General features: G+C 40.6%; 1 protein-coding gene across 1 annotated transcript in view; it reads left to right on the top strand.

Moving 5' to 3' along the window:
* CFAP58 (cilia and flagella associated protein 58) overlaps positions 1-18464 on the top strand; it is a gene marked incomplete at both ends in the record, with an annotated part of 62905 nt that extends 44441 nt beyond the window's left edge. Inside the window, 3 exons of the mRNA XM_080621134.1 lie at positions 10859-10978; positions 12515-12648; positions 18344-18464. Coding sequence (XP_080477260.1) covers positions 10859-10978; positions 12515-12648; positions 18344-18464 — 375 coding nt within the window. The remainder of the gene's footprint in view (positions 1-10858; positions 10979-12514; positions 12649-18343) is intronic.
* Between the last annotated feature and the right edge of the window lie 7552 nt (positions 18465-26016).

The following is a 26016-nucleotide window of genomic DNA, read 5'->3' as shown; positions in this document are numbered from 1 at the left end:
GCCAAAATACAGTCCTTTCTTTACTGCTCCTTTATCATTTATATATAAAGTCAACCTTTTGAAGGGATTTTCCATCCAAAAATGAAAAGGGAATATTATTTTTTTTCCCTGGCTTTTAATACTTCACTAGGACTTGGCTCTTTCCTCTCTCTGTTTCCTGGAGGATTTGACTTCCTCTGGAAGCACTGGATTAATGCCCTATCTTGCAGCTGAAGCTAGTGGTTCTCTCAGCCCTCAATTAAAGGGGTGAGTATATTGAGCCTGAGGCCTTTTCTATGCTTGGAAGTACCATTTCTACTCACAAAAAAGGCCATTTTTCTGATTTAGCTTATACCAGCTCTTGAATGGCAGAATATTTTCTTGCCAGTATAATTGCATCTAATTGTATATCAAGTAGCTGGCATAGCCATGTCAGCACAAAGAAATTGCACCACTGAGAAAGCTAAGCTGGCAAAACTTTTAAACATTGATCAAATGGCTCCTGACATGGTGAAAAAAAGGCAGAAAAATTCTTTCTTGTCCCCATAAAAATCTGAGGGTTGTTACAGATCTTAAGGAAGAGGAAAAGAGAAAACAGTACCTGATGGAGTGTGGGCTTTGAGTTTATGATTCCATTTGTAAATTGGTGGCCAGAATTTCAAAGAATTTATATTGGAATATAGAAATGAGAAATACAGTAAGGACTCAGGCCTAGCATTTACTTTTTGGCTTTCAGCTGCGTATGAATCATAAAGAAAATTTTACTTCCGCTGTGCCATGCAGATTTAGGCACTGGTGTGCCAAAAGCATGCTGTAAGAATTGCCTTGATTTAGAACTGGACTCCAAAGAGATTCTCTGTTCTTTTTTCACATGAAAAACTAATGTATTTCCATAAATTCTGGCTGTAACTAGTTCTATCTAGTGATGAACAGAATATATCTAATTATCAGCACAATATTTTGATGCACAACAGTTTACTGAGTTAGTGCCATTAAATTAATTTCAATCTAGTGCCTTTAATCTGATTTGGAGTCTCCAATGTAGTATGAAGTGACATATTGAGGTACTTAATGCATTGATTCATCCTTCAGGAGTACTTTTTGAGGTTCTTTTCTTTTTGTGCTGCCCTTTTATTTTGCTTTTATTGTACTTGAAATGTTCATTGCTGAACTAGAGCTTTGACTGGGGTCTTTGACTGTAGGTGGAAATGTTTTGTATTTTAGTGTTGGTATTAAGTTGAAGGATTAGTGTCATTTAGAGGTCTTATGCCTGGCATGATGATTTCCTATGCAATTTTTTTCTGACATGGATATTATTTTTCTGATTAATTAAATTAATTCAATTATTGATTTCTTTTTAAACTGATTGCATATCCAGTAGGGTTCTGTGAGTAGGTTAGAAGCACTCACACTGAGCAAACTGTAGGATCATTGTGTTAATTCTCAGTGCCATCCTGTGATGATGCGATAAGTAATCACATCTCATAAACAGGAAAGATATGATTCACCTGTGCGAAGGGTCTATTGAGGGTCTACATATCTAACTGGAAATTTCATGTACGCCTTAAGAATTCAATGGGGATTTGGGGGATGTTCAGTTCTTGCCCTAGCTTTCCTCAGAAAGGAGTTGATTTCTATTTCTGCATATTATAAATATGCTTCTTGGCGCATTAGTTTATTTTAGCCCTTCTAATCTCAGTTCATCTAGAATTAGAAGATGTTCTATGCTATAGAAGTTTTACAGCATGATAAACTGCTCTTAAAAACACGCTGACATTTACATTCTTTCCCTCCTCCCACATTTGATGCAATTCAACTGGAAGAGAATAAAGTCTTCTCAGGAAAATAGCCTTTTTAGGTTTTTTTTTTTTTTTTTTTGTGTAGGGTATGTTTGTTTAAACAAGGTTCTGAAAGAACACATAGGAAAAGTACTGATCACTTTAATCAGGTTCAGTTGACTACTCCTTAGGGTAGGAAAATAATTTTCCATTAGAAGTGTTTCTGACACTGGAGCAGGGAAGCAAAGCAGATTATTTAGCAATCAAACAAAATGTTTTTTGGGAAAAAAATTCTTAGTGGAAGAGTTTGAATCTCACTGAATCTCTGTGGAACTACATTGCCCTGAAACAAAACAGATTTCTCATGTTAAATGGGTCTGGACAGAAGTAAGGTGCAAATTTATTTGAGAAATTAGAAGAAAATAAATTAAAACAACTTTAGAGGTAGGTCCTGCACCGCTATTAGGTGCTATAATGGTGTTTTAGTTAGAAATATTCAGATGCCATTTACAAAGACGAAGAAGTTGCAGGTCGAGTAAAAATCCCCTAGGGTTTGTAGGTGGCAAACGTAGATGAATGTTTAATCTGGTTTTCAAGTTTTTTAGGAGAATTGATATGTTTACTTGAGTTTGAACCTGGAATACATCAATAAAACAACAAATACCATCCTTTATTGATGAATGTCATTTCCTTCATTGCAGTACAGGAACTCCTAGTTCATGAATTTTAGCATGCAAGATTGTTGTCTTGAAGTGTACTCTGGTTTATGGTTGTGACTTTTCTTCCATGCTTCTAACCTGCTGCTGTTGTCTAGCCCTGGTGTTTCTGAAAAGCAAGGAGCAGATGTGTTGGCTTTTTCAGCATCGTTGTCCTGGGAGCTTGGGAGAGTGAGTTTCATCTCTGTGTACCTTCAAGGAGTTTTAGTGAACTTTGGCAAATTTATGTAGCGACTGTTCATGTCCAGACCTCTTGTAGGATGAGAATAGGAGCACTGAAGCAGTACTTCAGCATAAGTACATTGAAGATTTAGCTGCATTCAGATACTGACAGGAGGCGGCCATGTGAGTACTCAGGGTACATCAGGGTTATCTGCAATCTGCATCAGAAAAACAGGAACAGTGATCACCAAAGTATTTTATTCAAATGCATTATATCTGGTTTGAGCCAAGAAATCCTGAGCATGGATACCTTGTGTCATTAGACTTAAAATATTTTGTAAAATGACCCATTCCTAAAGTTCTTACTTGGTCAAAATTGCCATTAGCCTCACTGATAATTTGCTAGAATAAAGCTAGAGTAAAAAGTTCAGGAACTGTTCCAGTAAATAACAAATAACTGAAAGAAAACTTGTTTACTCCTCATTCCTGTATTCAGCATGTATCTGGGAAGGAAATAAATCTGCCGTGCACCCCGGGGTAAAGTATATTAATCAACCAGTTATCTTGTTAAGGGAAAATAAATGACTCGCTGTGCTGACTGAATTCATTGAAATGCACAAGCTTTGCAGTGTTGTTAGCAATCTGATACTGTCAGCCATCCAGAAGCTGCTAGAGAAGTTAAAATACTGGAGGAGTGCAACAGCAATGTAGCAGTACATTCGCAAGCCTGTATTACACAGTGTGGCCCAGAGCCAGCTGCAAATCTTTATTATTCAGGTGTACCCTTTGGCAGGCGTTCTTCCGTTGAGGCAAGGGTGCTCTGCTCTTCCCTCAGCACCAAGATATGGACAATCTACAGCAGCTCTTTCAGTGATGGATTGTTATTTTGTATGGTAGTTGCAACTTCAACAACAAAACCCAACAACAGCAACAACAACAAAAAGACATTCCACAGGGACAGACTAGATTTTATCTATTTTGGATAATTTATTTTTATTCTTATAAAAGTGTGAATGATGCCCTTGTTGAGAAAACACATGCAGAAAGATGCAGCAAGTTAAGGCTGTTTTAGGGCAGTGAGAGGGTGGCAGTTAGAGTCACTGTGTTGTTTTCTGTTGTGTTTTACAAGGTAGCTTAAAGTTGGACACATGAGGACACAAACATGCATAGGAAGAACTTTGTTCCTCCATTCTTCACTCTGAGACAACCAGACACAAGCTGCCGAGTGCACAGAAGCCAAGCACTGGGGTACTCTCTACCAGTTGCTCTACATCCTCTAAGCTCAGAGCTCAAGTCTTCCTGTGCCTTAGTAGATATGGCTGTAATCTTAAATAAGGGATGGCACACTTCAGCACAGCTGTTGTCTTTACATTAGGATTCACTCTCTTTCCTCTTCCTTTAGTACTGTTTCTGTTTCTTTGAATTTTAAGAAACAGGCAAGGGGAGCTGAAACAGAGCTCCTCAAAGGATAGCAGAGGGTCAGCTCTAATTATAGTGAGTCTGAATGAAGCCGTATGTTAAAACATTCATGATTTCAGAATTGCCATATGTGTTTCTCAGATACACTGTTATTTCTTAATAGGTTCCAAAATGTGACAGGAGACCACTCTTTCTTCCCTGAGGTACTTGGCATATGCAGGCAAACTCTACTATCATGTCAGAAAGATGTATGTAGGCTTTACTGCCTTGTAAGATATTTGTAGGTTTAAGTGGTGGCTTGACTTTGAGACAGCTGTTCAGAGGTAGCAATTCCAGAACATGAAAGGACTTGAAGCTAAGTTCTCTCATCTTTCAGGGAAATCTAAAGATCTGAGTCAAGCAGGTGATTAAAGTGATGTAGGTGCCTAACTTAAAGATAGGTATTTCTAGAAGCAGCTCTGCAGTTACTCTGACCCTTTGAGGTCACCTGTCAGATCAGTCAGAAGCAAGAGCAGAAGCTGGGTCTGCTGGGAATCCCTAACAGTCCTCCACCTGCAGGAGCAACTAATCACTAATAGCAGAGCCGTGATAATTCTCATTTGATTCATCTGATAGTTTTAAAATCTAAATGGTTATTGAATAGCTAAAATGCATGCTGTTACACTGATGTTAAAAGACAGAGGTTTTAAGTCAAATAGTCTACATTTGGCTTGAAACCCTGTATGTAGTAATTATTAGCCAGTAAAAGGTTCCCCACTGTTTGCTTTGTAGACTTATTTATTTGGAATATTTAGATTCCTTGTTGATAAGATTTGTATCAACCTCTGAATCTCCTCCAGGACACTTTAAGACAAGCTGCTAGTAGAATGTGAAACAAAGGTTTGTTTAGAGCTCTCTTCAGCCCAACTGTCAAGCTGCAGGCAGAGTGGAAATAGATGGAATATTTACATCAATCCATGCCCTGTCAAGGGTAATTCTCACCTTCAAGGAAAAGCTCTCTTTTGTGTGTATATAAGTGCATGTGTGTTTCTGTTCACATAGAAGAGCAGGGGATAATTAATTGATCATCTTCTGCAATGTAAAGTATAAAAGCTGTGACTAAATGAGCTACTCTGGATAATGATTTTATAAACTCGTGTGCTATCAGTAGTAAAAGGGAATTGCAGCTGTTATGTCAGGAAGAGGCATCCATGCCTTTTTCTTCTGATAGATTTTTATCCTTGTGTGTCAGAGTTCAGAAGCTGAAGGAGGGGAGGATATGTAACCTATATGTTTTTCCTTTGGAGAAAAAAGCGCAAATGTTTCTCTGCACAATACCTAGCAATAATAATAAAAATAATAATAAATTACAATTGCACTTTAGCTGGAAATGTTTGTACTTTGTTGTTCCTGGAAGATGGTAATAATGCAGCATTCAGCTCTTGTTGTTTCAAAAAAGAGTCAAGGGTGAAGACTTTAAAAGATGCTCCAAGGTGTTTTTTCCTCTCTCATTAAGTTGTTTTGAAAATGCCAGTCAATTTGGTGCAGTCTGCTCTGTGCCAAAGGAAATGGATTTACTCTTGAGGAGCATTAATATCAAATGGAGGGATATGTTGCTAGACAGGTTTAATTTAACTCCCTCTACATTGGTGCAAATTTCACCAAAGATGGGGAGATTATCCCAGCCTTTCCTTCAAGTTGGTAGCAGCATATTAACAAGAAAACCCAAAGTGTCTCATGTGGTGCTAGTGTTGAAACATTGTGAAAGGTCTTCAGTGCTCTGATTCAAACCTGAAGTAATTTCCCCAATAAAAATATCACATTGGACAGTGAAAGGAGGGTCTAGGTAATGATGAAATATAAGATGTCCTAGGGACCTGCATGCTTGCAAAGGTGTTTGCTGATGGATATGGAATAGACAAGAAAGAGCAGAAGCTTTTGAAAAGTCTTTATTGAGAAAGTTTATCCTGCACGTTTCTCATAGTGCTGAAGGCAACAGTCTTCTATTGTTCTAAAATTCATGAAGGTTACCATATGCTAATTTTTTCCTCATAAAACTTTTAATTATAGATGTCCTGGGATAACAGGTATACACATACACAAATAAACATGCAGCTTATGCAGGTAAAATGACTATGACTAGATGTGTATGTCTATTTATGTATTTAAGCCATATTTCAGTGTCCTGTTTAACACTTCTGAAAAGGGATCACAACCCCTTAAGGATGCTCTGCTGCTGCATGGCATCGTAAACAAAATGGCTCTGGAGTTCAGCTTAGTGGTGACATTTTGGTTATAATGTCAATAAACAAGAAACTCCCCTGTGGCACATTGACTGACTTTGCCTCATCAAACCAGGAGAAACTGTAGTCTGCTTACATGGTTATGATATTGCTTTCTCTACCTTACTAATTAAAATAAGGATTTTTAGCTAGGTTAAATATGCTGGGGTTTGCAGTCCTACACTACGTTGCACACTTTTGCTTTACATCTTTACCTTGTTGGGTTTTTAATTTAGCTCAATTGCTGGAGACAGGCACTAACATAAATGAAATTTACTCTGAATCAGAGGCTTTGGGATTTTTTTGTGTGTGTGTTTTTTAATAATATGTGCAATAGAAAGCTTTTGGTGCACAGTAGGATTTTTGTGGGTTTGGTGAAGAAGGCTGCTGATGTACTGCTATGCCAGGTAAATTTGTTGAATTATCTGTTTGGAAAGACAAGCTGATAAAAATGAGGAAGCTGGGACTTTGTGACCTATTTCTGGTGCGAATACATCTTCATTAAACGTGCAGTCATTCATCGTCTCTGGCTCAGCATGATACCCTGGGCTAACTAACAAGATGGGTCATTTCAGGAGTTCCCTGGTGTCATGGCGAGGGATAAGATGACATAAAATGGAGTCACATCTTTAGAGCTAATACCAGGTGCACTGATCTATCCCAGCGTTGGTGACTACTTCCCACTCCTTGTCAAAGCAGTGAAAAGCTTTGGTGTCACTTTGGGAATGTGTCTAATGGTGCTGATGGTCCCTCTGACAGCAAAACTGAGCAAAATAGGCTGTTCTGGTTGGCAACAATAGCTTCTTTTGAAGCAGGATTATGCTAGCAAAAGTGAATCTTCTCGTAGACTGAGCCAACTTGAGACCACCAAATCATGAACAATTGATTGAAATTTGCCAAACACCAGCCAGTCCCCTGCAGAAGAAAATTATTTTTCTCAGTTTGCTGTAGAGCGTGCAGGCTGGGAGAGCTCCAGATTCTGGCTGAGACAGCAGCTATGTACGTTTAGGGGAAAGCAGCACTCACCCCTACCTTCCCCTGAATTAATGGCTGAGAGGCTTAGGGATGCAGAGAGTTATTGTCATGGCCAGGCCTAAAGGCAGGTGTGTGGGCTCCTTGGAGCTCCCTTGGAAAACAAATCTAAGGCAAGAAGGGCTGTTCTAAAAATAATGTGGAGTTTTGTTTACACAATTTTTGCAGCAGGTATTCACAGAGGTGCTGAAATTCTCTTTGGTATGCCTGAAATTTGACTGTAACCCTCAATCTGAGTCTCCCAGTGTGCCCTGCATACAAAAGATGAATGTGCTCTCATCTCTCTACCATTGGCTTGTCTTAGTTTTTATGTCATAAATCAGTGAAGCTGGTTGACATTATGGATTTGGTCCTGCAATCAAACATCTCCTAAATTCCATGGGAATTTTGCAATGGAACAGATTGCATAAAAAGCTTTGGTACTGGCCTAGACCTGATCTGAAGACATGTACATTACTCTTACTGATGAAGGCTTAACAGCATGGAGTTATGGAGAGATCTGATGGATCTTCCTTCACCTCCTCAAGAAGAGTAGTGCCTCACAGCACATATATGACTTTTAAGTTCTATTCATCTCAAGAACATGTAACTCTGGAAAGATGTTTGTTGTGATTGCAGCCAGGCACAAGGATGGAGGAGAGTGTAAGGGAAGGCAGTTGGGGTCAAGCCAAAGAAATCAATCTTACACATGCTGTAATGGATTGACTTATTCCTACCCAATGGGTGTAGGATTTCAGGTAGCTTTTTCTCCAACATCATCTGTGCAGCCACCAACAGAAATAAAAGTTTACTGACTTCTACTTTAGACAAAATAGTGTTAACTGACTTATAATAGGCATCAAACAGATCAGCTTACCCTCTTTAAATTAGTGTTACACTGCCGATTATCACTGCTGACTTATGATTTTCTTGTCAGTGTTAGAAAGCCTTCTCTTGTCTGGCCCCATTAGGTTCTCAGACATTTAAAGGAATGTACAGGTATTTTACTTGTTCCCCAAAAATCCCCCCCAAAAAGTAGCTCCATCTTCTGGGGGTATTAGGCACTACAGCTGAAAGATACTTTGAATACAACTCATGAATCAGTAAACCCTACTGGTCTTTCAGCATATTCTATGCTGGTAGCCGGCTATTTTAAGGTATCCCTGTGTAATGCACATTGCACAGCTTGTCTGTCTCTTGAATATAGGTAGAAGCTGAAATTTTGCTTTATTAATTTGTGCTGATTTCAACCCCCGGGCATTTCTGGTTTCTTATGCGTAAAGATTAAAGTAGCTGCTATAAGCAATGCATTTTTGGTAGTAGTTTCAAATGTACCTTGTGACTGACTTAGATACACTCATCATTGCAGTTTTAAAATTAATTGAAATCAGTTGATTTTTTAAAATTATTTTTCTCATCCTGGGGTAAAATGTCAGAAATTATAGAAATGCCAACCTGTGAATGCAAACTTCTGCTGATGAGGAAAGAAGTAGCCAGGTTTTTCTTTTAATGTTTTGCTGACATATGGTGCTTCTCATCCAGTGACAAATTAATTGAGTAGATGTAAAAGAGATGGACAGCGCTCAGCAAGGAAGGACAGGATATGCATTATAAGACAGCTGGTTCTGCCTCTGTTGGATTATGAAGACAATATACATCGGACAGCTAACGAGTCTCTGTTGCTGTCCGAGAATAAGATAGATTCTCCTTATAATAGAATTGCACACTTTGTCTCTAAATGAGGTCATTATACACACCATTGCACAATGTTTGAAGAGCTTGGTTGGCCCTTGTAGAGGTTTAGGAGAGAAATAAATTGGAAAACAATTGCACATAAGACCTTCAATCCATCAACTGCTCCATATTTATCCAAATTACCATTACACTCTTCCAAAATACAAATCTGTGATACATTCAGGGGTGGAATGTTAATACTGACTGGCCACATTTTGACAGGGCCTATTTTTCTTTTGCTGTTCTTTTTAACTTGCAGTATAATCTTGTTTTCCTCAGAAAGAAAAGGTGGTAGTGGAAACCACTTGTAGTGACGTAACAGCTCTCTACTGAGAATGAATTCTCAATTTTTACCACTATGCAAACTCAGTCCGGGTCTCAGGAGGTTTTGATTTTTCCAAATGAAGTGAGTAACTTCATTTATAAGGAACTTTTCCTCAGTAAAATTCAGAGTTTAAGGGCAGTGCTTGCAAAAGTAATTTATGAATTTAAGTGCTTCCATTTTTGGGTCCCAGCTTGTGACCATTATAATGTATAGTTTTCAGAACATGCTAAGGTTTAAAACTTTTCGGCTTCTTGTGGTCTTGAAGACTGGACCCCTAGAATTTTACATTTTCAAAGTGACAAGACACTTCTGAAAAACCTGACTCAACCACTGAGCAAGGCCACATGTAGCAGTTCTAGGTGACGTGGTGGCACCTTTTCCCACATCCCCCATGAAAGAATTCTGTGGTAAGAGTTATAGACAGAGCTTATAAAAAACCCAGCAAAATGGGGTTTTGTCAGAGCCAAAGTAAATAATCACCTGTCCTACCTCCCACTTGCCATTTTTGTCTGCTTCAGTTAAATTGTTTGTCTGCAAGTCTGACTTCCAGTCAAATAACCCTCTTTTTTAGTTTCAGCTCTCCAGATATCAGACAAGGGTAGGATCTTACTAAATAATGTTAAATAATAATAAAAATCTCACAGGGCAGATACTGAAAATCTTGTAATGTGCAAAGCTATGAAGGTGATTTTGTTCAGAGCTGTATTTCTCAGACCAAAGCCGCGTACATACTCAAAACACAGTTGAAGCTGTACAGAGAGCTATAAGTGGATGCATGGTGTGGTTTCTGTTCAGGCACGGCTATATGCAATTCCCACAAGTATACTGTTCCAACGTGAAGGAATAGGAGACACGTGACAAAGAAAAATTACTTGGTGGTAATTGTGTTAGTCATAGTTGCTGCTGTTTATACTTTCTTTCCCTTTCCCAGAGCCCCTGCGGTTAAAATGAGAGGTGTTATATATATATGTGTATGTGTGTGCGTGTGTGTGTACATGTGCTTTGCAGGATTTCCTTTGGAAGAAGTTATTCTTTTGTACAGTCTTTCGCTGACATTTCTATAGCCTGCTTACATCCTGTTTGGTGAAGCTATGATCTTTAATGTAAGGCAATGTGGCTCATAAGAATAGAGATTGCAATGCGCACAGTTACTTGTAATTAATTTTCCATCCCTGGATACTCCTCCAGTGACTGTTTTATATTCTCTGTGGCAGAGAGTGCTCACTGATGACAGTGTTTGAGAGTATTTCATTTGTGGTTCAAAGTAGTTGGATGTTTCTCTTAATGAGCTCTCCCACTGCTATCAAAACAACTTTAAATACCTTATGGCTAGTGAGAAAGACTGACACACACGCAGATTTGTTTCTGCAGATGTCTTCTTAAGTTGCATTTTTCAGTGAGGTTTGTTTCGTCACAGGTTGTGCTGATTTTATAGTAATTTTATAAGACCTTTCCCTCTTCCCTTTTTCTTAGGAAAAGGAGAAACTGTATGTGGAATTGAAGCACACCTTAGCTCGGCAGCCTGGGCCTGAAGCCGCAGAACAGTTGCAACTCTACAGGCACACTATCCAAGAGAAGACTAAGCAGCTGAAAGTAAGAGATGCCCTCTGTCTCTGGTTGGGGGGCTGCCAAGAGTGCAGAATGACTTCACCACTTATCCTGAGGAGCAGTGCCTCAGGAAGGTTTTTGATGAACGGTGTGCAAGCTTTAGTATATTAGATCAGGAGAATAAGGTTAATGCTGCATCTCCCCAAGGAAAAACCAATAACAGTAGAGGAAATTTTTCTCACATTATGCTAGTTTGTTTCATTAAAATAGAGGAAAAGTCCTATTAGAATCTGAGTGTACAGCGCAATTCTGTAAATGCTTTTTGAGCATGGGCATTCTGGGACACTAGCAGTTTTCCATTAAGCTTATTCTCCTTCCCTTTTCTTAAACTTTTAAGATCTTTAATAAGCAAATCAAAGCCATTTTGTTTTCCTTTTAACAAACTAGTGGGAACATATTTGGAATCCAGTCTTTAATTCTTGTTATTTCTCTGGCAATATGCATATGCATATTAGGCTTGCAACTTTTAAATGGATGACAAGAGTAACCTGTCCTAACCCTTTGTCATTAGAAGGGAGGATTTCCTGCTGAAGGTATCTTGTGGAAAACTTTGAAAGCATGATATTAAAAAGTGATTTTCTGATAGAATAAGCTGATCTTCCCTTGTTCCTGCCTGCATGAAAGATCAGTCTCCCCAGGAGTTCATCTACTTCTAATGCTCCTCTCTTTGTTGAAGTCATCATCTCCTGTTCACTGCATCATAATCACGTCTATACATACCATGAGGAAAAAAATGCAGGAGCAGATGGGCCTTTAGGAAACAAAGAGGCTGTTATGCAAATCTTAGCTTTCCACGGAGAAGAAAAACAATGTACAAAATGTAAAATAGAAGCCAAAATTTTGCTAAGCTGAATGTGATTTCAAGTTTTCCATACGGTTCCTATTTGTCTTTAATGCAGTCAATTGCTACTGTGTATTTCAGGCACAGTATGCTCTAGCGTACTGGCATGCACACCGTTTTGTAGAGCCAGGTCAAGCTATTCTCCTTCTTAAAGAATGAAAACACGCTATACATGTTCCTACTTTCTTTAAAGTTTACTGATTCATATGAAAGTGGCATTGTATTCATACTTGCACTACCTAGCACTACTTTGCCTGTGTGGATTGAATTACTTCACATAGTAAAGTGGATACTGGTGATAAAACAAATTATTATCATTATTATTATTATTATTAAATAAATCTGTGCTTTATTTTTAAGATCTTCAGTTGAGGTTTTTACCCACATTTTTATGCCAGAACATTAAAAGCTAATGTATGTATAAATACCATACCCCTAATGTTTGGAGTATGTTTTACATGTTTTATTGTTGTTAAATGGCGTAGGCATAATTTTGTAAATTATCCTTAGGTGAGAAGAGGTGATCAAATGAGATAACATGATAGAAAATGAGATGTGCTAGAGAATGGTGATTTCTTATATTGTCCAATGTGAAAGGAAAAAGTGCTTGTAAAAGTACTAACTTACGTGTAAATGAAACTAACAGCTCCTGTTCCTGCTTTTTGCCTTTTGTTTGTTAGGTTCTGTCCTCAGAATTGAATATGTATGAATCACAGAACCAGGAATACAAACATGAAATTGAAAGACTTGGCAACGAGCTTATGAATGTGAAAAAGAAATATCTGGCTCAGAAGCACAAGGAACAACAGGCCAAGTATGGGAAAATAACAGTTTTGTCTACACAACTTTTGCATAAACTAGATTTTTATTTAGATCCTGCTTTACCCTTCTGACTGGAACATGGCCAGACTTGACTGAGGTGATATAATATTTTAGCCTAATTTTCCTGAGTATTATCCTTCATATTACTTCAGTCTGGTCTAGATTTATCATGATCTATGGCCTGGACAAGAACATCCAGGAAAGATGTTGCTGACCTGTTCTGCAGTCCATTTAAATTATTCATACCAATGGTGCCCAGAGGACACAGATTAGTGTCTGGTCTTCAATGTTGAATCATAGAATTGTAGAATAGTTTGGGTTGGAAGGACTTTTAAAGGTCATCTTTAACCAAGTCTCCCCTACAGTTAGCCAGGATATCTTCAACTAGACCAGGTTGCTCAGAGCCCCATCTGGCCTGACCTTGAATGTTTCCAGGGATGGGGTATCTACCACCTCTCTGGGCAACCTGTTCCAGTATTTTGCTATCCTCATTGTAAAAAAAATCTTTCTTATAACTTTCTCTAAACCTACACTCTTTTAGTTTGAAACTGTTGCCCCTTGTCCAACTGCAACCGGCTCTGCTAAAATGTTCTTCTTATAAGCCCCCTTTAAGTACTGAAAAGCTGCAATAAGATCTCCCCAGAGCCTTCTCTTCTTCAAACTGAACAACCCCAAATCTCTCAGCCTGTCTTCATATGAGAGACGTTCCATCCCTCTGATCCTATGTGTGGCCATTTTCTGGACCCACTCCAACAGGTCCATGTCTGCCCTGTGCTGAGGACTCCAGAGCTGGACACAGTACTCCAGGTGGGGTTTCACGAGAGCAGAATAGAGGGGCTGAATCACTTCCCTAGACCTGCTGGTCACGCTTATTTTGATGGAGCCCAGGATATGGTTGGCTTCCTGGGCTGTGAGCATACATTGCCAGCTCATGTCCAGCTTTTCATCCACCAGTACCCTCAAGTGCTTCCCCTCAGGGCTGCTCTCAATCCCTTCATCCTCCAGCCTTTATTGATACTGGAGGTTGCCTTGACCCATGTGCAGAATCTTGTACTTGGCCTTGTTCAACCTCATGAGATTCACATAGGCTTACTTCTCGAGCTTGTCCAGGTCCCTCTGGATGGCATCCCATCCCTCAGGTGTGTCAACCATGCCACTCATCTTGGTGTTGTCTGCAGACTTGCTGAGGATGCACTTGATCCCACTATGTCATTGATGAAGATATTAAATAAACGGGTCCCAGTACAAACTCCTGAGGGACACCACTCATCACTGATCTCCATCTGGACATTAAGCCATTGACCACTACCCTCTGAATGTGACCATCTAACCAATTCATCATCCACCAAACAGTCCACTCATCAAATCCATTCTCTACAATTTAGGGAACATGTTCTGGGGGACCCTGTCAAATGCCTTACAGAAGTCCAGATAGATGGCATCCATAGTTCTTCTCTTGTCCACTGATGTAGTCACTCCATTGTACAAGGCCACTAGGTTGGTCAGGCTAGATTTGCCCTTGGTGAAGCCATGCTGGCTGTCTCGAATCACCTCTGTCCTCCATGTACTTTAGCATAGCTTCTAGAAGGATCTGTTCCAAGATCTTCCCAGGCACAGAGGTGAGGCTGACAGGTTGGTGTTTCCCAGGATCCTCCTTTCTACCCTTTTTAAAAATGGGTGCAATCTTTCCCTTTTGCCAGTCAGCAGGGACTTCACCTGACTGCCACAACTTTACAAGTATCAGGAGAGATCCCCAAACATTATGAGGACCTCAGTGCACTTTGAAATTTATAATGGACCAGCATCTGATATGGGGGACAACCTTTCTTTGAGTGGCAGCTACATAATCCTGGTGTAAGAACAATGTCGTTGTTATTTCCAAAATGTAGTAGTTGTGATTGATGATCACTCCCTACTGGCAGCAGATATAATTGCTGATGGTTGCAGGGAAGAGCATTCCCCATCTGCTTTTTTTTCCCTTCCTACATGCAGATGAAGGAAAGTGAGCAACGCTCAGTCTGGCTTTGTCAGATATCTTACCCTTTCAACAATAGAGCCTAAGAACTGTCCTGTAAGTAGTTGCTGTCTCTCCTTAACCAGTAGCAATTTGATGGCACTTCCCTGCTACTCTCAGTCCACAACTGAGCATTTAGCTGCTCCTCTTGATTAAAAGCAAATAACTAGGATCTTAGTTGCCCGATTTCTGGTACAGTAAAGTGACCTAATTTATACAGTCTGAGAGATTAGACTATTCTCATAACGAATCCCCAACCTGGGACACCAAAGCTGTTTGTGACTTCTGAAAATGGAGTGATTGAACTTTACTTTTAAAGAGTTTCTTAATTAGATTTCTGCATTTACATGACACGATCTGTTACCAAGTTTTTCTGTGTATGCTTTTTGTCTTTCCACCCCTTTCCATCCTCAGCCTGTCCCTTCCTCACACACAAAAGCCAACAATTCTCTGTGTTGCTGAACATAATTCAAAGCTGCCTGTATCTATTTTTCCTTAATCATATTCCAGCCAGCAAACTATTTTGATGACTAAATTAGCAAAATTGCCAGAGATAAACAGTGACGTGTGTCTATCTGAAAATTGCATAATGTTACCTTAATGTTTGGAATTAGCAAGAATTGTGCAGTGCTAATGGCTTTCCTGGAGCTTTAGGATCAATATGTGAGGCCACCATAATGCCTGATATTTTTCATTTCCAGCAGCTAAGTATCCTCTTCACAATAGTTTTAATGTTTCCATTTTGGACTCTGGCATCATGCGTCATGTTTCTTTCTGTTCATCAGATGAGAAGAAATTCACCCATGTTGTGTTGTTACATTGTACCTAGAATTGATTCCTGTCATAACTATTGAAAAGTCCCAATAACTCTTAGGGGCATAACTGCTTTAAAGTAAAACAAAAATAGTGTGTGAGGTGATGGTGACTGAACTTGGGTCTGTTAATCATGCACAGTGAGTGGAATTTCATGTTGTAGGTCAATCAGTGCTGAAATCAACACTGTTTGTAGGTTCAGGATAAATATCTGCCATTAGTGCAGCTTGTCGTTCTTGTGGTCAGGCATGGCTGTAGTCTGATGAGCATGGTGTCTTTGTGACATATGCGTTTTGAATGTACGTTCTGTGAGTCGTGCTTCCACAGGATGATAACACCTCATTGTTCCCATCTCAAGCTCAGAAACTACCGGCACTGTGCTGACTTGCCCTGACTTGCACTTCTCTTGTCTTTGTGGCAGCCAGACATAGTCAGGTGCTGGGCTTTGCTCTCCTCTCCTCTGTCCCTCACTGTGTTGTTCTCCAGTCAAACCTGTTGGACTACATCCTGCTTTGAAGGATATGCACACCCCAAGGCATAACTGAGCATATCAGTCCTGGGTAACTGCAGATTCTTTAATCTCCTGGCTGCGTTTCATGTTGCCCAGCAACAGTGCAAAGGAAACAACCTTGTTGTACAGCCTTCCTTCTCCAAAATGCCAATTGTGCATGACGTGGCCTTTGCTTTCTGCAATACAGAGCGCCTGTTGTCCAGCCAGATCCTTCCTCAAGGAGTGCTTCATCCCTGACATACAGCCATTCCATTCTACATTGTACATGCCTTAGACTGGGCTGGACAGGCACTGTTTGGGGTGTACATGCTGGCCAAAAGTCCAGGGCCATATGATTCCTACAGTCTCAGGTTGCTCTAAATCCCAGCTGACACAAGCCCACTGACTTGATATCTATCATGCTGGCTAATGTTAACATCGTGTCTGAAATAAATGTGGCTGGTTTTGCTAATAAAAAGAGGATTCTGTCAGGACAATAGCATTAATAGCATTATTGACTACCCTGGTATGTAAGAGAATTAATGCTCTCAGATAACCTCACACAAAGGTATCATCAACAGCTTTTATTGATTTGCACAAGACAGTTCTGGTTTGTGATTTAAAGTCTTGATACTGACCTAATGCAGCTTTCCATGGGATGCTGAAGGAATATAATGAGTGACAACAGGAATTTAGCTTTGTTTTGTGTTCAAGCTGAAAATCCAGTGTTTAAGATTTTGATTGTGAATTTGAAATCCTCTTTTTCTGCTCTGATTCTGAATGTAGCATTTCCCAGGTGCCTTAGGCTTTCTTTCTCTTACTCTTCCCATTCTCTCCTTCTGCTTCTTGCACCCTTTCTGCTTCACTACTTATCCTAGTTACTTCTAACACCAGGGTTCCAGTTTGACGTTGATAAGGATTGGTGAGAAAATATGGAGCTTAAATCTATACCAGAGATCTGATCCTGCAGTCCTGTTTAAGTAAATAACTGCACAGAGGGATGTCAGTAGTAACTTGGAGCTTTTGCATGTGGCTGCTGGCACTTTAATTTTGCATAACATATTACAGTAGTCAGCTGCGTAGAATATTCCATACAAATGAGCACATCTGTTGGCTGTCTCCATGGGAAGGAATGACATGGACTCTGGATCATTTTATCTTCCCAAAGTTGGAAGCGCAATAGTGAGATAGCATGAGCCATCTAAACATAACATGTTAGATTTTAGAGCTGTCAGCTGGCACATCCATTAGTGCCACAGTGATACAATTAAAACCGGTTATAAATGGTTGTCATGGTTAAGTTCAACTGTGCCATCTTTTGCCTATTCTCCCACCACCATATGGGTAAAATTTGGGAAAGGAAGCATGACTAGTCATCCTACAGTGTTTCTCTGAACTTCCTCCTCTCCTGACACAGTTATTTAGGGACAAAGAGAAAAGTATTAATTCCAGAAAGTGTTTTCTTTTCCTTTACTGGGGACTGAGAAAGGGTACTGATGTGACAAGGCTACATTTTGCCAAAGCGTGGTTGCACTCACACTTATGTCTCAGTCTCAAAGACTAAAATAAATGTAGTGGCACCAACCTTCTTTGTAAAGCCTTGAGACGTCTGCTGTTTAGATAAACTGGGACTTCATAAAGCTTCACTTGGGTAATTTTAAATATCTCAAGACCTTTCTCTGAAACCTCCAGGTATATCACAGTAAATGTGAACTAGTGCCCTTCCTATTTGTTGTTCTGTGTTTACATCTCCAGTCTCATAAGAGTGAAAACAGCTAACCCTTGTTCCCTCCTCCTAAGGCCATTTAACCACCCCTGGATCCTCTGATGGAGAAAATTTGTGGGGCTATCAGTGCACCAACAGCATGTTGTTAGTTTTCTGCCAGTGTTACAGGCAGGGTAATTATCACTAGAACTCTGTTAAAATATGAAGACAGACAACACTACTTATTCATTAAAATTCAACAAAGAAAAAGTATCTCCCCATTGTGCCTTTGATGAATGTAACTGTTTGTTTGAAAACAAGCATATACTTGCTAGAATGGGATGGTGATTAGGAATCTGAAGTCACCGAGCTCATATACAAACTTGCTCTAATGAGGTGCTCTGACCATTTTGGGAAGTAGCAGGAAAAAAGCTCATTTATTTCTAATTTCTAGGAGTTCCAAAAAGCATCAGTAAGCTTGTAATTAGATCCAAACAGACACCTAGTCTTGGCAGTTTAGCCCAACAGGCTTTAATCAACAATTTTTTAATGATCTCTTGATATGTGATGGCATGAAAGTAACTTTGGAGGATGCAGATTTCCTTGTTTTGCAAAGGGCTGCAGAATGAAAGATGTAGTTTCCTTTTCTTTGTTTCTATTCACAGGGCAAAGGAACGATTCTCGACTGACAAGGAGCCAAAGTTTCCACGCAACAGGTCTGATGTTCCTCACTTCATCGGAGCGGGCTTTGCACTCAGCAGACCCCTTCCCAAAGTTACAGCTTAGGAATGGACTCATCTCACCACATTCCCATTCCCAATGTTTTGCTAAACTGTATTTATGCTGGATTGTTTGAGAAACTGCAATTTTAAAAGAAATTCAGAATCAACTTTCTCTCTGAAATCACTATATTGCCTTCAGGAAAAGGAATTTAAAGTAGAATTAACATGGTTTTGGTTTAAAAACTGTGGACCAAATCTGCTCTTATAATGCCAGTGGAAGCTTGCACTGGTGTAACTTAATAATGGAGACCATGCAGACACTTCTTCTTCAATATTGTGTATTTATTTAGCACTGTAACATCACAAAATGCCTTAATATGTAGTTATTTCCCCTTTCTCTACCTCTATTGTAAGCACTCCATGTATCTTCTGACTGAAAGCACCTGAAAAAAAAAGAGAAAACAGAAAAGAATTAAAATTAATAGGCTGATGTTTCAAGCCCTGCTGAGCAAATGCGAAATTAACAAGTCTTTACTTAGATGTACACATATAGCAGTTCTTTGTGCAGGCAGTATATAATAGGGTTTATCCAGTGTTTGCTGCAGTTAGTAAGATCAAGGAAGTTCACAGCCACATTGTGCATTATTAAGAATATGATTCTATTTACTCTGATAAAAATGGCATAATTATGTCTGTTCAACTGGGGAGACTGTACACACTGACTGGGATGTGCTGTTTTCCCACATAAATCCTTCCAAGTGATTCAAACTTGGACTCAGAACACGGCAAACTTCACTCTTTAATTTCTAGACACTTGGGCATTTTTGTAACTTTCAGAAATTGTTTTTGTAATGCAGCAGGAGCCCTCCAACCTTTTCAGCCAAAGAGATTTAATTACCATTTATTAACAAGTGAAATAACAAAGGCGCGGCATGAGGTGCTGAAGTATAGAAAACTTCCAAGCTGTAAAATAAAATGTTTTGAAACTGATTTGTACACGGAAGCTTTTTCCCAGCCTGAGGGATAAAAATACTTGTCCAAAGAGAGATGCTGATAAATATTTCACATGCATATAAAAAAAACCCCTTTGCAAAGATTTTGTTCTTTCCTTTGGTGGAATACATAATTAAATATTAAAGCTACTGTGGGAAACTTTTAATGGAAGTGTTTAATTCAAAGGAATCAAGTTAAATACGACCGGGATCTACTTTGCTTTTACACTGGGGACCAGAACTCTTAGTCATCAGATCCATTGTGTTTTTCTTTTGTTCCCAAAATAGCTATTATTGCTTTTTCACTGTCAAGTGCATTATGCTAAAGTTATCATTTTAGGGCAGTCATGCTGTCTGAATTGCGTCTTTGGTGTACCTGACATGTCCTTATAGTTAGAATAATTGAGAATAACTGACACGGGCACTTGAGTTTGATGGGATCCCAAGTAGGTTTTACTGAAGCTTTTAAAAGGTGATATTTGTTAAGAGTACTCAGCCTGGAGCTGGACTCTGCTACGCTTACTGATACTGTGAAGTAATTTGCACTCAAATAAATCATCAAAGTCACATTTATTAATGCATATGAATGAAAGGCACAGTTAGACTCCCAGAATACCATCATGCTGTAAAGAAGCAACTTTTTATTACATTCTGAATTGTACAGTGCACCCCCTAGCTTATCCAGAGTAACCCAAGTCTGTGTACATTTTTCCCTCTGTTACCAGGGTTTAGGAGACAAGATGTTACAATGGTCAGAGCAAATGAGGGGGAGTCAAACAGATGTAATCTGTTCCCTAATTACATGGTTTTTTATGACTACACTAACAAACCAGACTCTTTTCCATCTTCAGTAGTACTTAGCAGTAGCTCGCATTGCACAGATTGGACTATTTTTAGGGTAAGAAACTCCATCCCTAAATGACTCTTTACCTGAGTTTTCCAGCTTCTGTAATGGGTGGAATAGTATTTGTCTAATGACTTGCAAAGGTGAATTCACTTATTTCTAACAAGTGATCAGCCTTCTAGATTAAAAAAACAGAAGAATGCAAAACAAAGGTGATTTTCTTGCACAATATATTCTTCCAGTCTGTAGGGCTGGGAAGTGAGTACGGTAGATTCCACATACAAAGTAGAAGAGCTTTTACTGTGTTAATCCACAATTTCAGACATACAGACGTGAATGTGTTGGCTACTATCTCCAGTTTTATTGCATTATTTACTTCCTGCCTGGGAAACTAAATTCACAGGTTAATTCTGAAATAGAAGGTAAAAAAGAAGAGCAAAGAAATATAGTCATCAAATTATTCCCAGTAACTTTCAGCATAATCAGGAAAAGAATAACTGCAGCCAGCTTAATTTATAGTGCTAGGGAGTGAAAACCATTTCTGAGTTCATATAATAGAATGGATTAAAGCACACCAAATCCCTTCCCCCTTGGTCTATAAAAGTCAGGGAGCTTGAAAAATTGCTCTGGATGTCTGTGAACCCAGCTGATGCTGAGGTGCTTTTAGTGTTCAAGGATTTGGCTTGCACAGCAGGGAAAGGCAGAGCGTTAATGAGAATATCATTTGTTCAGTCGCTTCTGCATTGTGAGCAGCAGCTCTGAAGTGCTTCTCCAAGTTTTGTAGCAGAAAAATGTTAATTGAATTCCAGTCTGTGCAAGATGTAAGCCTAGAAGTAGCAAGTATATCTTTAACTTCTTGTTCCTGTAAAGATATGTGAAAAGATGGAGGCGAAGGGCTATGATACATGGCACTTAAGTTAGAGGAAATCTTTCTTCACTTTAATTGGTTCCAATTGGAGCTGTAGTAGCTTGCACAGTGTATTTATCCCAGAGTCCCTTTTGGTGAGCAAAGTATGCAACATTGTTCATTTTCAGAGCTTTTGCAATATGTAGATAACATTTTAAGTAACTTCACACCTAACATGCTCTGATCTTGTTCGGCAGGTCTGTATTCATTGTATTGCATAGCAGGACACAAACAAGACCCTATACACCAACCTATCTGCTCAAAGGCAGGGGTACAACCCTTCTGGGATAACCTGCCAGCTACCAAAGACATGGCACAAGAATCCAGCCCTTAATTTACACTTGCTTTGTGAATTCAGAGCAATGGGAGCACATACTACACACCTGATAACATGTCCTGCTGCTGTAAACCTGGGAACCCTTTGAGTCAATGGCAGTGAAAAACAGAGCTTGGGCCCTGTTGTGTTAAAAGCTACAAACTCCAGGGCAGGCAGAAGGAAAGGCTGAACACTTAGCACCCACAGAGCAGAGGCTTTGCAGTGAGTGGAGCAGCAGGTGCTGGGCCTTGGGACACTAATGAGCATTAATGGCTCTGATTAGCTCCACCTGAGCCCATGGGCACCATTTAACAGGCTCAGCCCCACGGGTGAGTTTATTGTGCTTTTCTGTCCTTGAGGGAGCAACTGGTTCTTGCTGCACCCTGGCAGTGTGACATGGGAACATTTAGTGTCATTTTCTAGGTGTTTTTAAATGCAAACTGCTGCAGGATGGAGAATAATGGGTTGCACAGTAGATGGGGATGTGTGCTGAAAGCTCAAGTGAACAAGAGGAAAGATTTCCTTCCCATATCCTGTGGACAAGGAATTGCTACAGAGGTGTTCAGCTGTGTGTCCCAGCGTGCTGCTTGCAGGTAGGTTACCAATAACTGTGTGAGTTCACAGTGGTAGGTCTCAAGATGTTGTTTTGTTCCCTTGTGTTAGGGTGAAACTGTTGTGCCTTAAAGAAGGTGCAAGAAAGAGCAGAGAGAGCTAGATCCTTGGTTTATTCCCTATCTCTCATGTGAAGCTACCAGAGGGTAAAGTTAGCAGGAGAGTCAAAAAAGAGAAGTTGGGCAGCCAAACCAGTGCCTGCCATTTCTGAAGTGTTAATGACTTCCTGAAAGTTAGCCCATCCTAACTGTCTTTACCCAAATTAGAGTCTCTAAATCATGTATCTTTGTATTTAGGCTCTTTAGCAATTGAGTATTATTTTCCTAGCAGGTGGTTTAGCTGTTGTGCCATCTCCTCTAGCAGAGTGTATTTTTAGTGTGTTTCTAAGAGCAGGAGTTTGATTTTGATGCTCTTTCTGTTCTGCACTTGTGTGCTTTTTAAGCAGCTCCACGCAGATCAGCTACTTATGCTTATACAGAAAGACATCACGATCTCATCCCATGGGCTTGCTTGGGGAACCTCATTTTCCAGTAGGATACCAAGCTGTGCCTATGGCACATGCTGGTGTGAGGGAGCAGGGCAGGGTCTGTAGGATGTCTGCGCGTGGTTGAGGTCAAAGCAGCTGCCTGGTCTTATCTTCAGCCTTCCCCTTCAGCTGGGTTTCTCCCTGAATTGGAGCACCTCAGTGGGCTTAATGAACCCACGTACCTTTTAATCCCTCTGCTGACCTCAGTGGGTTTATATTCCTTACCATGGGTGTATGGAGCCAGCCAGATAAACCTGCATGAGTATGGCTGAAACAGGCTCCAAACCTGCTGAGATCCTCCCCTGCCCTTTGCTGCCTCTCCTCTGGTGAGTGCAGGGTGCTGAGCTTCCCCTGGGGCTGCTCTGCCTTCAGTACCCAGGTCCTTGCAGGCAGCTGCAGGAACAAAGTGGTCTGGAGGTGAAGCAGCAGTCTTGTCCTCACCTCACCCTGATGTAAAGAGGCTGAGTGGGGGTCTCCAAATATTGGGCAACCGCTGTAATGTGGCCACCCCTAGGGTAGGAGCTACACCATGGCTGTCTCATGATGCAGCTCAGGATGTGGATGTCCCACTGAGTGCTAATTGGGTTGTGAGTGGCCACAAGCAGGATGCCCAGGAGGGGAAAAGACATGAAGTTTTAAGGTGAAGGGGAGGAATTGCTAAACCCTGCAGACTGCTCTGAACCAAAGGTGCAGGTAAGCTCTGCTTTTGTGGTCTACCTTGGCTACAAACAGCATGTTTCTTGGGCTGTTACATCTAATAACAGGGTTGGAATGTGCACCATTGGTGTCAGCTCTCTGCAGGTTGGCTGCTGTCAGCCAGGGCTTTGACAGTGTGGGGAGGCACTTCCACAGAGATGGTTTTAACTTGGTCTTCTCAGTATTGGTATTCTCAGTGCATTTGTGCATCCAACAGCCCCTGCTCTACTTGCTGCTGGGGCTCCTATTTTCTCTGCTGTCTTGTGATCCTCAATCCTGCAGAGCCTCCTTTGAGAGAGCAATGATGAACCCAGCTCTGTAAATCATGGGCAAATTGTGGAACTGTTTCTTAACCATGGTGTATTTGTGGATTTTCTGTTTGGGATCCTCCTTATCTTACAGCCTGAGCGCTTTCAAGGAGGTACTGCATCCCATGGAAGGCTGGCCTTGTCATGGCTGGTCAGAGCTTTCTCGTAGCAGTGATTTTCCAGGTTGCATGTCCTATGCTGGCTTTAAAGGCTGTCTTGTTCCCTTTTTGTGAATCCCAGATGAGCTGTTTTCTTTATTTTTATTGTTATTTTGCAGATATTGTCAGTATTTCTCTCTTTTTGTGTGTGTGTTTGGGTTTTTTTTTAGCTCTTCAGCTTACCTGACATCCAGAGAGGTAAGAAGGGTGCAAAGGCTGTTTTGGAGGATGTTATTTTTGTAGTCTGGATTTTGGCAGATCTCAGTTTCTCTCCGAGGTGGCTGGGAGCCTCCCTTTCTGATGATGGGCACTTTAATCTGCCCAGGTGTTAAGTGGATATAAACAACTGCGCTTTCAGCCAGTCTTGACTATTTAAACTTCACAGTTCTTCACAGCAAGAACCATTTCTCAGGGCTTTTTCTTGGCAGAAGACTGAGCAGTAATTTAAAGCCATTTTAATCTGTAATGAGAATCTCTACATGGGGTTTGAATGCACTTCAAGTGAAGTATGTATTTGCAACTTTTGTTGATCCCTCTTAATTTTCCGAGTGTCCCTGTAGGAGCAAGGTATGTTTGTGTAGTGGCAAAACACAGATAGCCCAGCCTTCTTGAGAGCTGTAGGATAATAAAAGCAACAGTAGTAAGGGAGTGGTGTACTTGGGATCAGCGCTGGAAAGCAGGTGATCAATCATTCTTCCCTACAGAAAATATAGATGGTGGTCAATGTGTGCTCCTGTCTCCCCTCCTCAGGAACACTCTGAAATCTTATTCTAAGCACAGAGTATTGCTGGAGGCAAAATGCATGTTTTGTTTTTAATATAAATAATTCAAGCACGGTGCCCAGCTCCTGTGGGAAAGCACGGATTTCCAGGGCTGCTTTGACATTCATGTGATCACAAGTGATCATGCCAGAAGCTATCCTGTGGCAGCTGAGCTGCAGGAATCGACCGCAGGTATGTTCTTAGCTGGCCCCAATTGCAGGGTAAAATGTGTTTGCTTAAACCATCTTTGTCACTTCAAATGAAAAGGTGCCTGAAGCAGCAGTTTAAGTAAGCCTGGTTTACTTTGCAATCAGGGCAGGCTACGAGCAAACATGCTCACTTACCACATCTCACCTGAAGGCTGATAAATCACAGCTCTGTGAACATCCTCAGGATTGCTTGGTCTTGCTCTGCTAAAGCTGTGCCTTTTTGCAGCCCCGTTGATGAAGGGTGTGCAGGGGCATGTGGTGTGGCTGAAGAGCAGGGCAGACTCTGGGGGTTGGCTGGGTAATAGATGTTCTTGCTTCCAAGTCCCCTTTTGTGCTACCTCATCTGCTGCACTTTCTGTGTTATCATTCAGATATATTCCCTCTTGACAGGTTAGGAAAACTTATCACTGGAGTTTTATTTGAACTGAGTATGCACAATTCTTCCTGAAATTACCAAGCCCCTTGCTGATTTAGGTGCTATAGAGGAAAAAGGCAGACCTGAAGTGTTTCCTACCAGCCTTTCCTAACAACCCTGCATTGCTTTATTTGCTTAGTGGTGAGCTATTTGCTAAGTCCTCATGCTTGCACCAGTCCTGAACCGGGAACAGCTTCAACAGTCAGCTTTTCCTGCCAAAATGGCCTTCAAAATTCCTTAAAGCAGCCCCTGTTGTGGCTTGGTTTTGGAGTGAATCCTGTTGTCCTTGTTGCAGAAACGAGTGTTTCATTGGTATGCAGCACAGCAGGTGAGTTAGAACTGCAAAAAGTGAGCAATTAAGTGAACTTTGGTTACGGAAGTTGACAGTTCTCTGCCTGAGTACATTAGCTGAGGGTTTAGTGTATTTTCATTTGCTTCCAACCAACTGCAATTCCTCCTTTGATTTTAATATGATGTGTGCTTATTGGATCCGAATCTGATTTGGTTTGGTTTTTCTGTCTTTTACCATTGATATTGAGTGTTGATGTTATGCAAACTATTCCAGACCAATTGATGTCCCATGGTCAGTAATACAGGGTAAGTAACCTGGTTCTCTGAATGGATACGTGGGGATTGTCCTCAGAAATTAGTTGCTTCTCTCTTACAAGAGTGAGGGGGCTCTGGTGATGGTGGCAATTCTGCTGGGTTATTGGTAGACCCCATGGTGGATCCTGCAGTGGAAAGGTACTAAAGGGAGGATGGATGTCTGGTAGACTACTTCTTCGGTACTGGGCCAATGTCTGAATACACGCTTTACCTCTGTAGCTCCCATGGAGTGGGGAGGAGTCAGGAGGATGTGATTCATAACCCTG

Source organism: Psittacula echo, assembly GCF_963264785.1.
Source record: "Psittacula echo genome assembly, chromosome: 6".
In the NCBI taxonomy this organism is placed as follows: Eukaryota; Metazoa; Chordata; class Aves; order Psittaciformes; family Psittacidae; genus Psittacula; species Psittacula echo.
The sequence above is the reverse complement of the archived record's forward strand: the minus strand, read 5'-3'. Positions and strand labels throughout refer to the sequence as shown.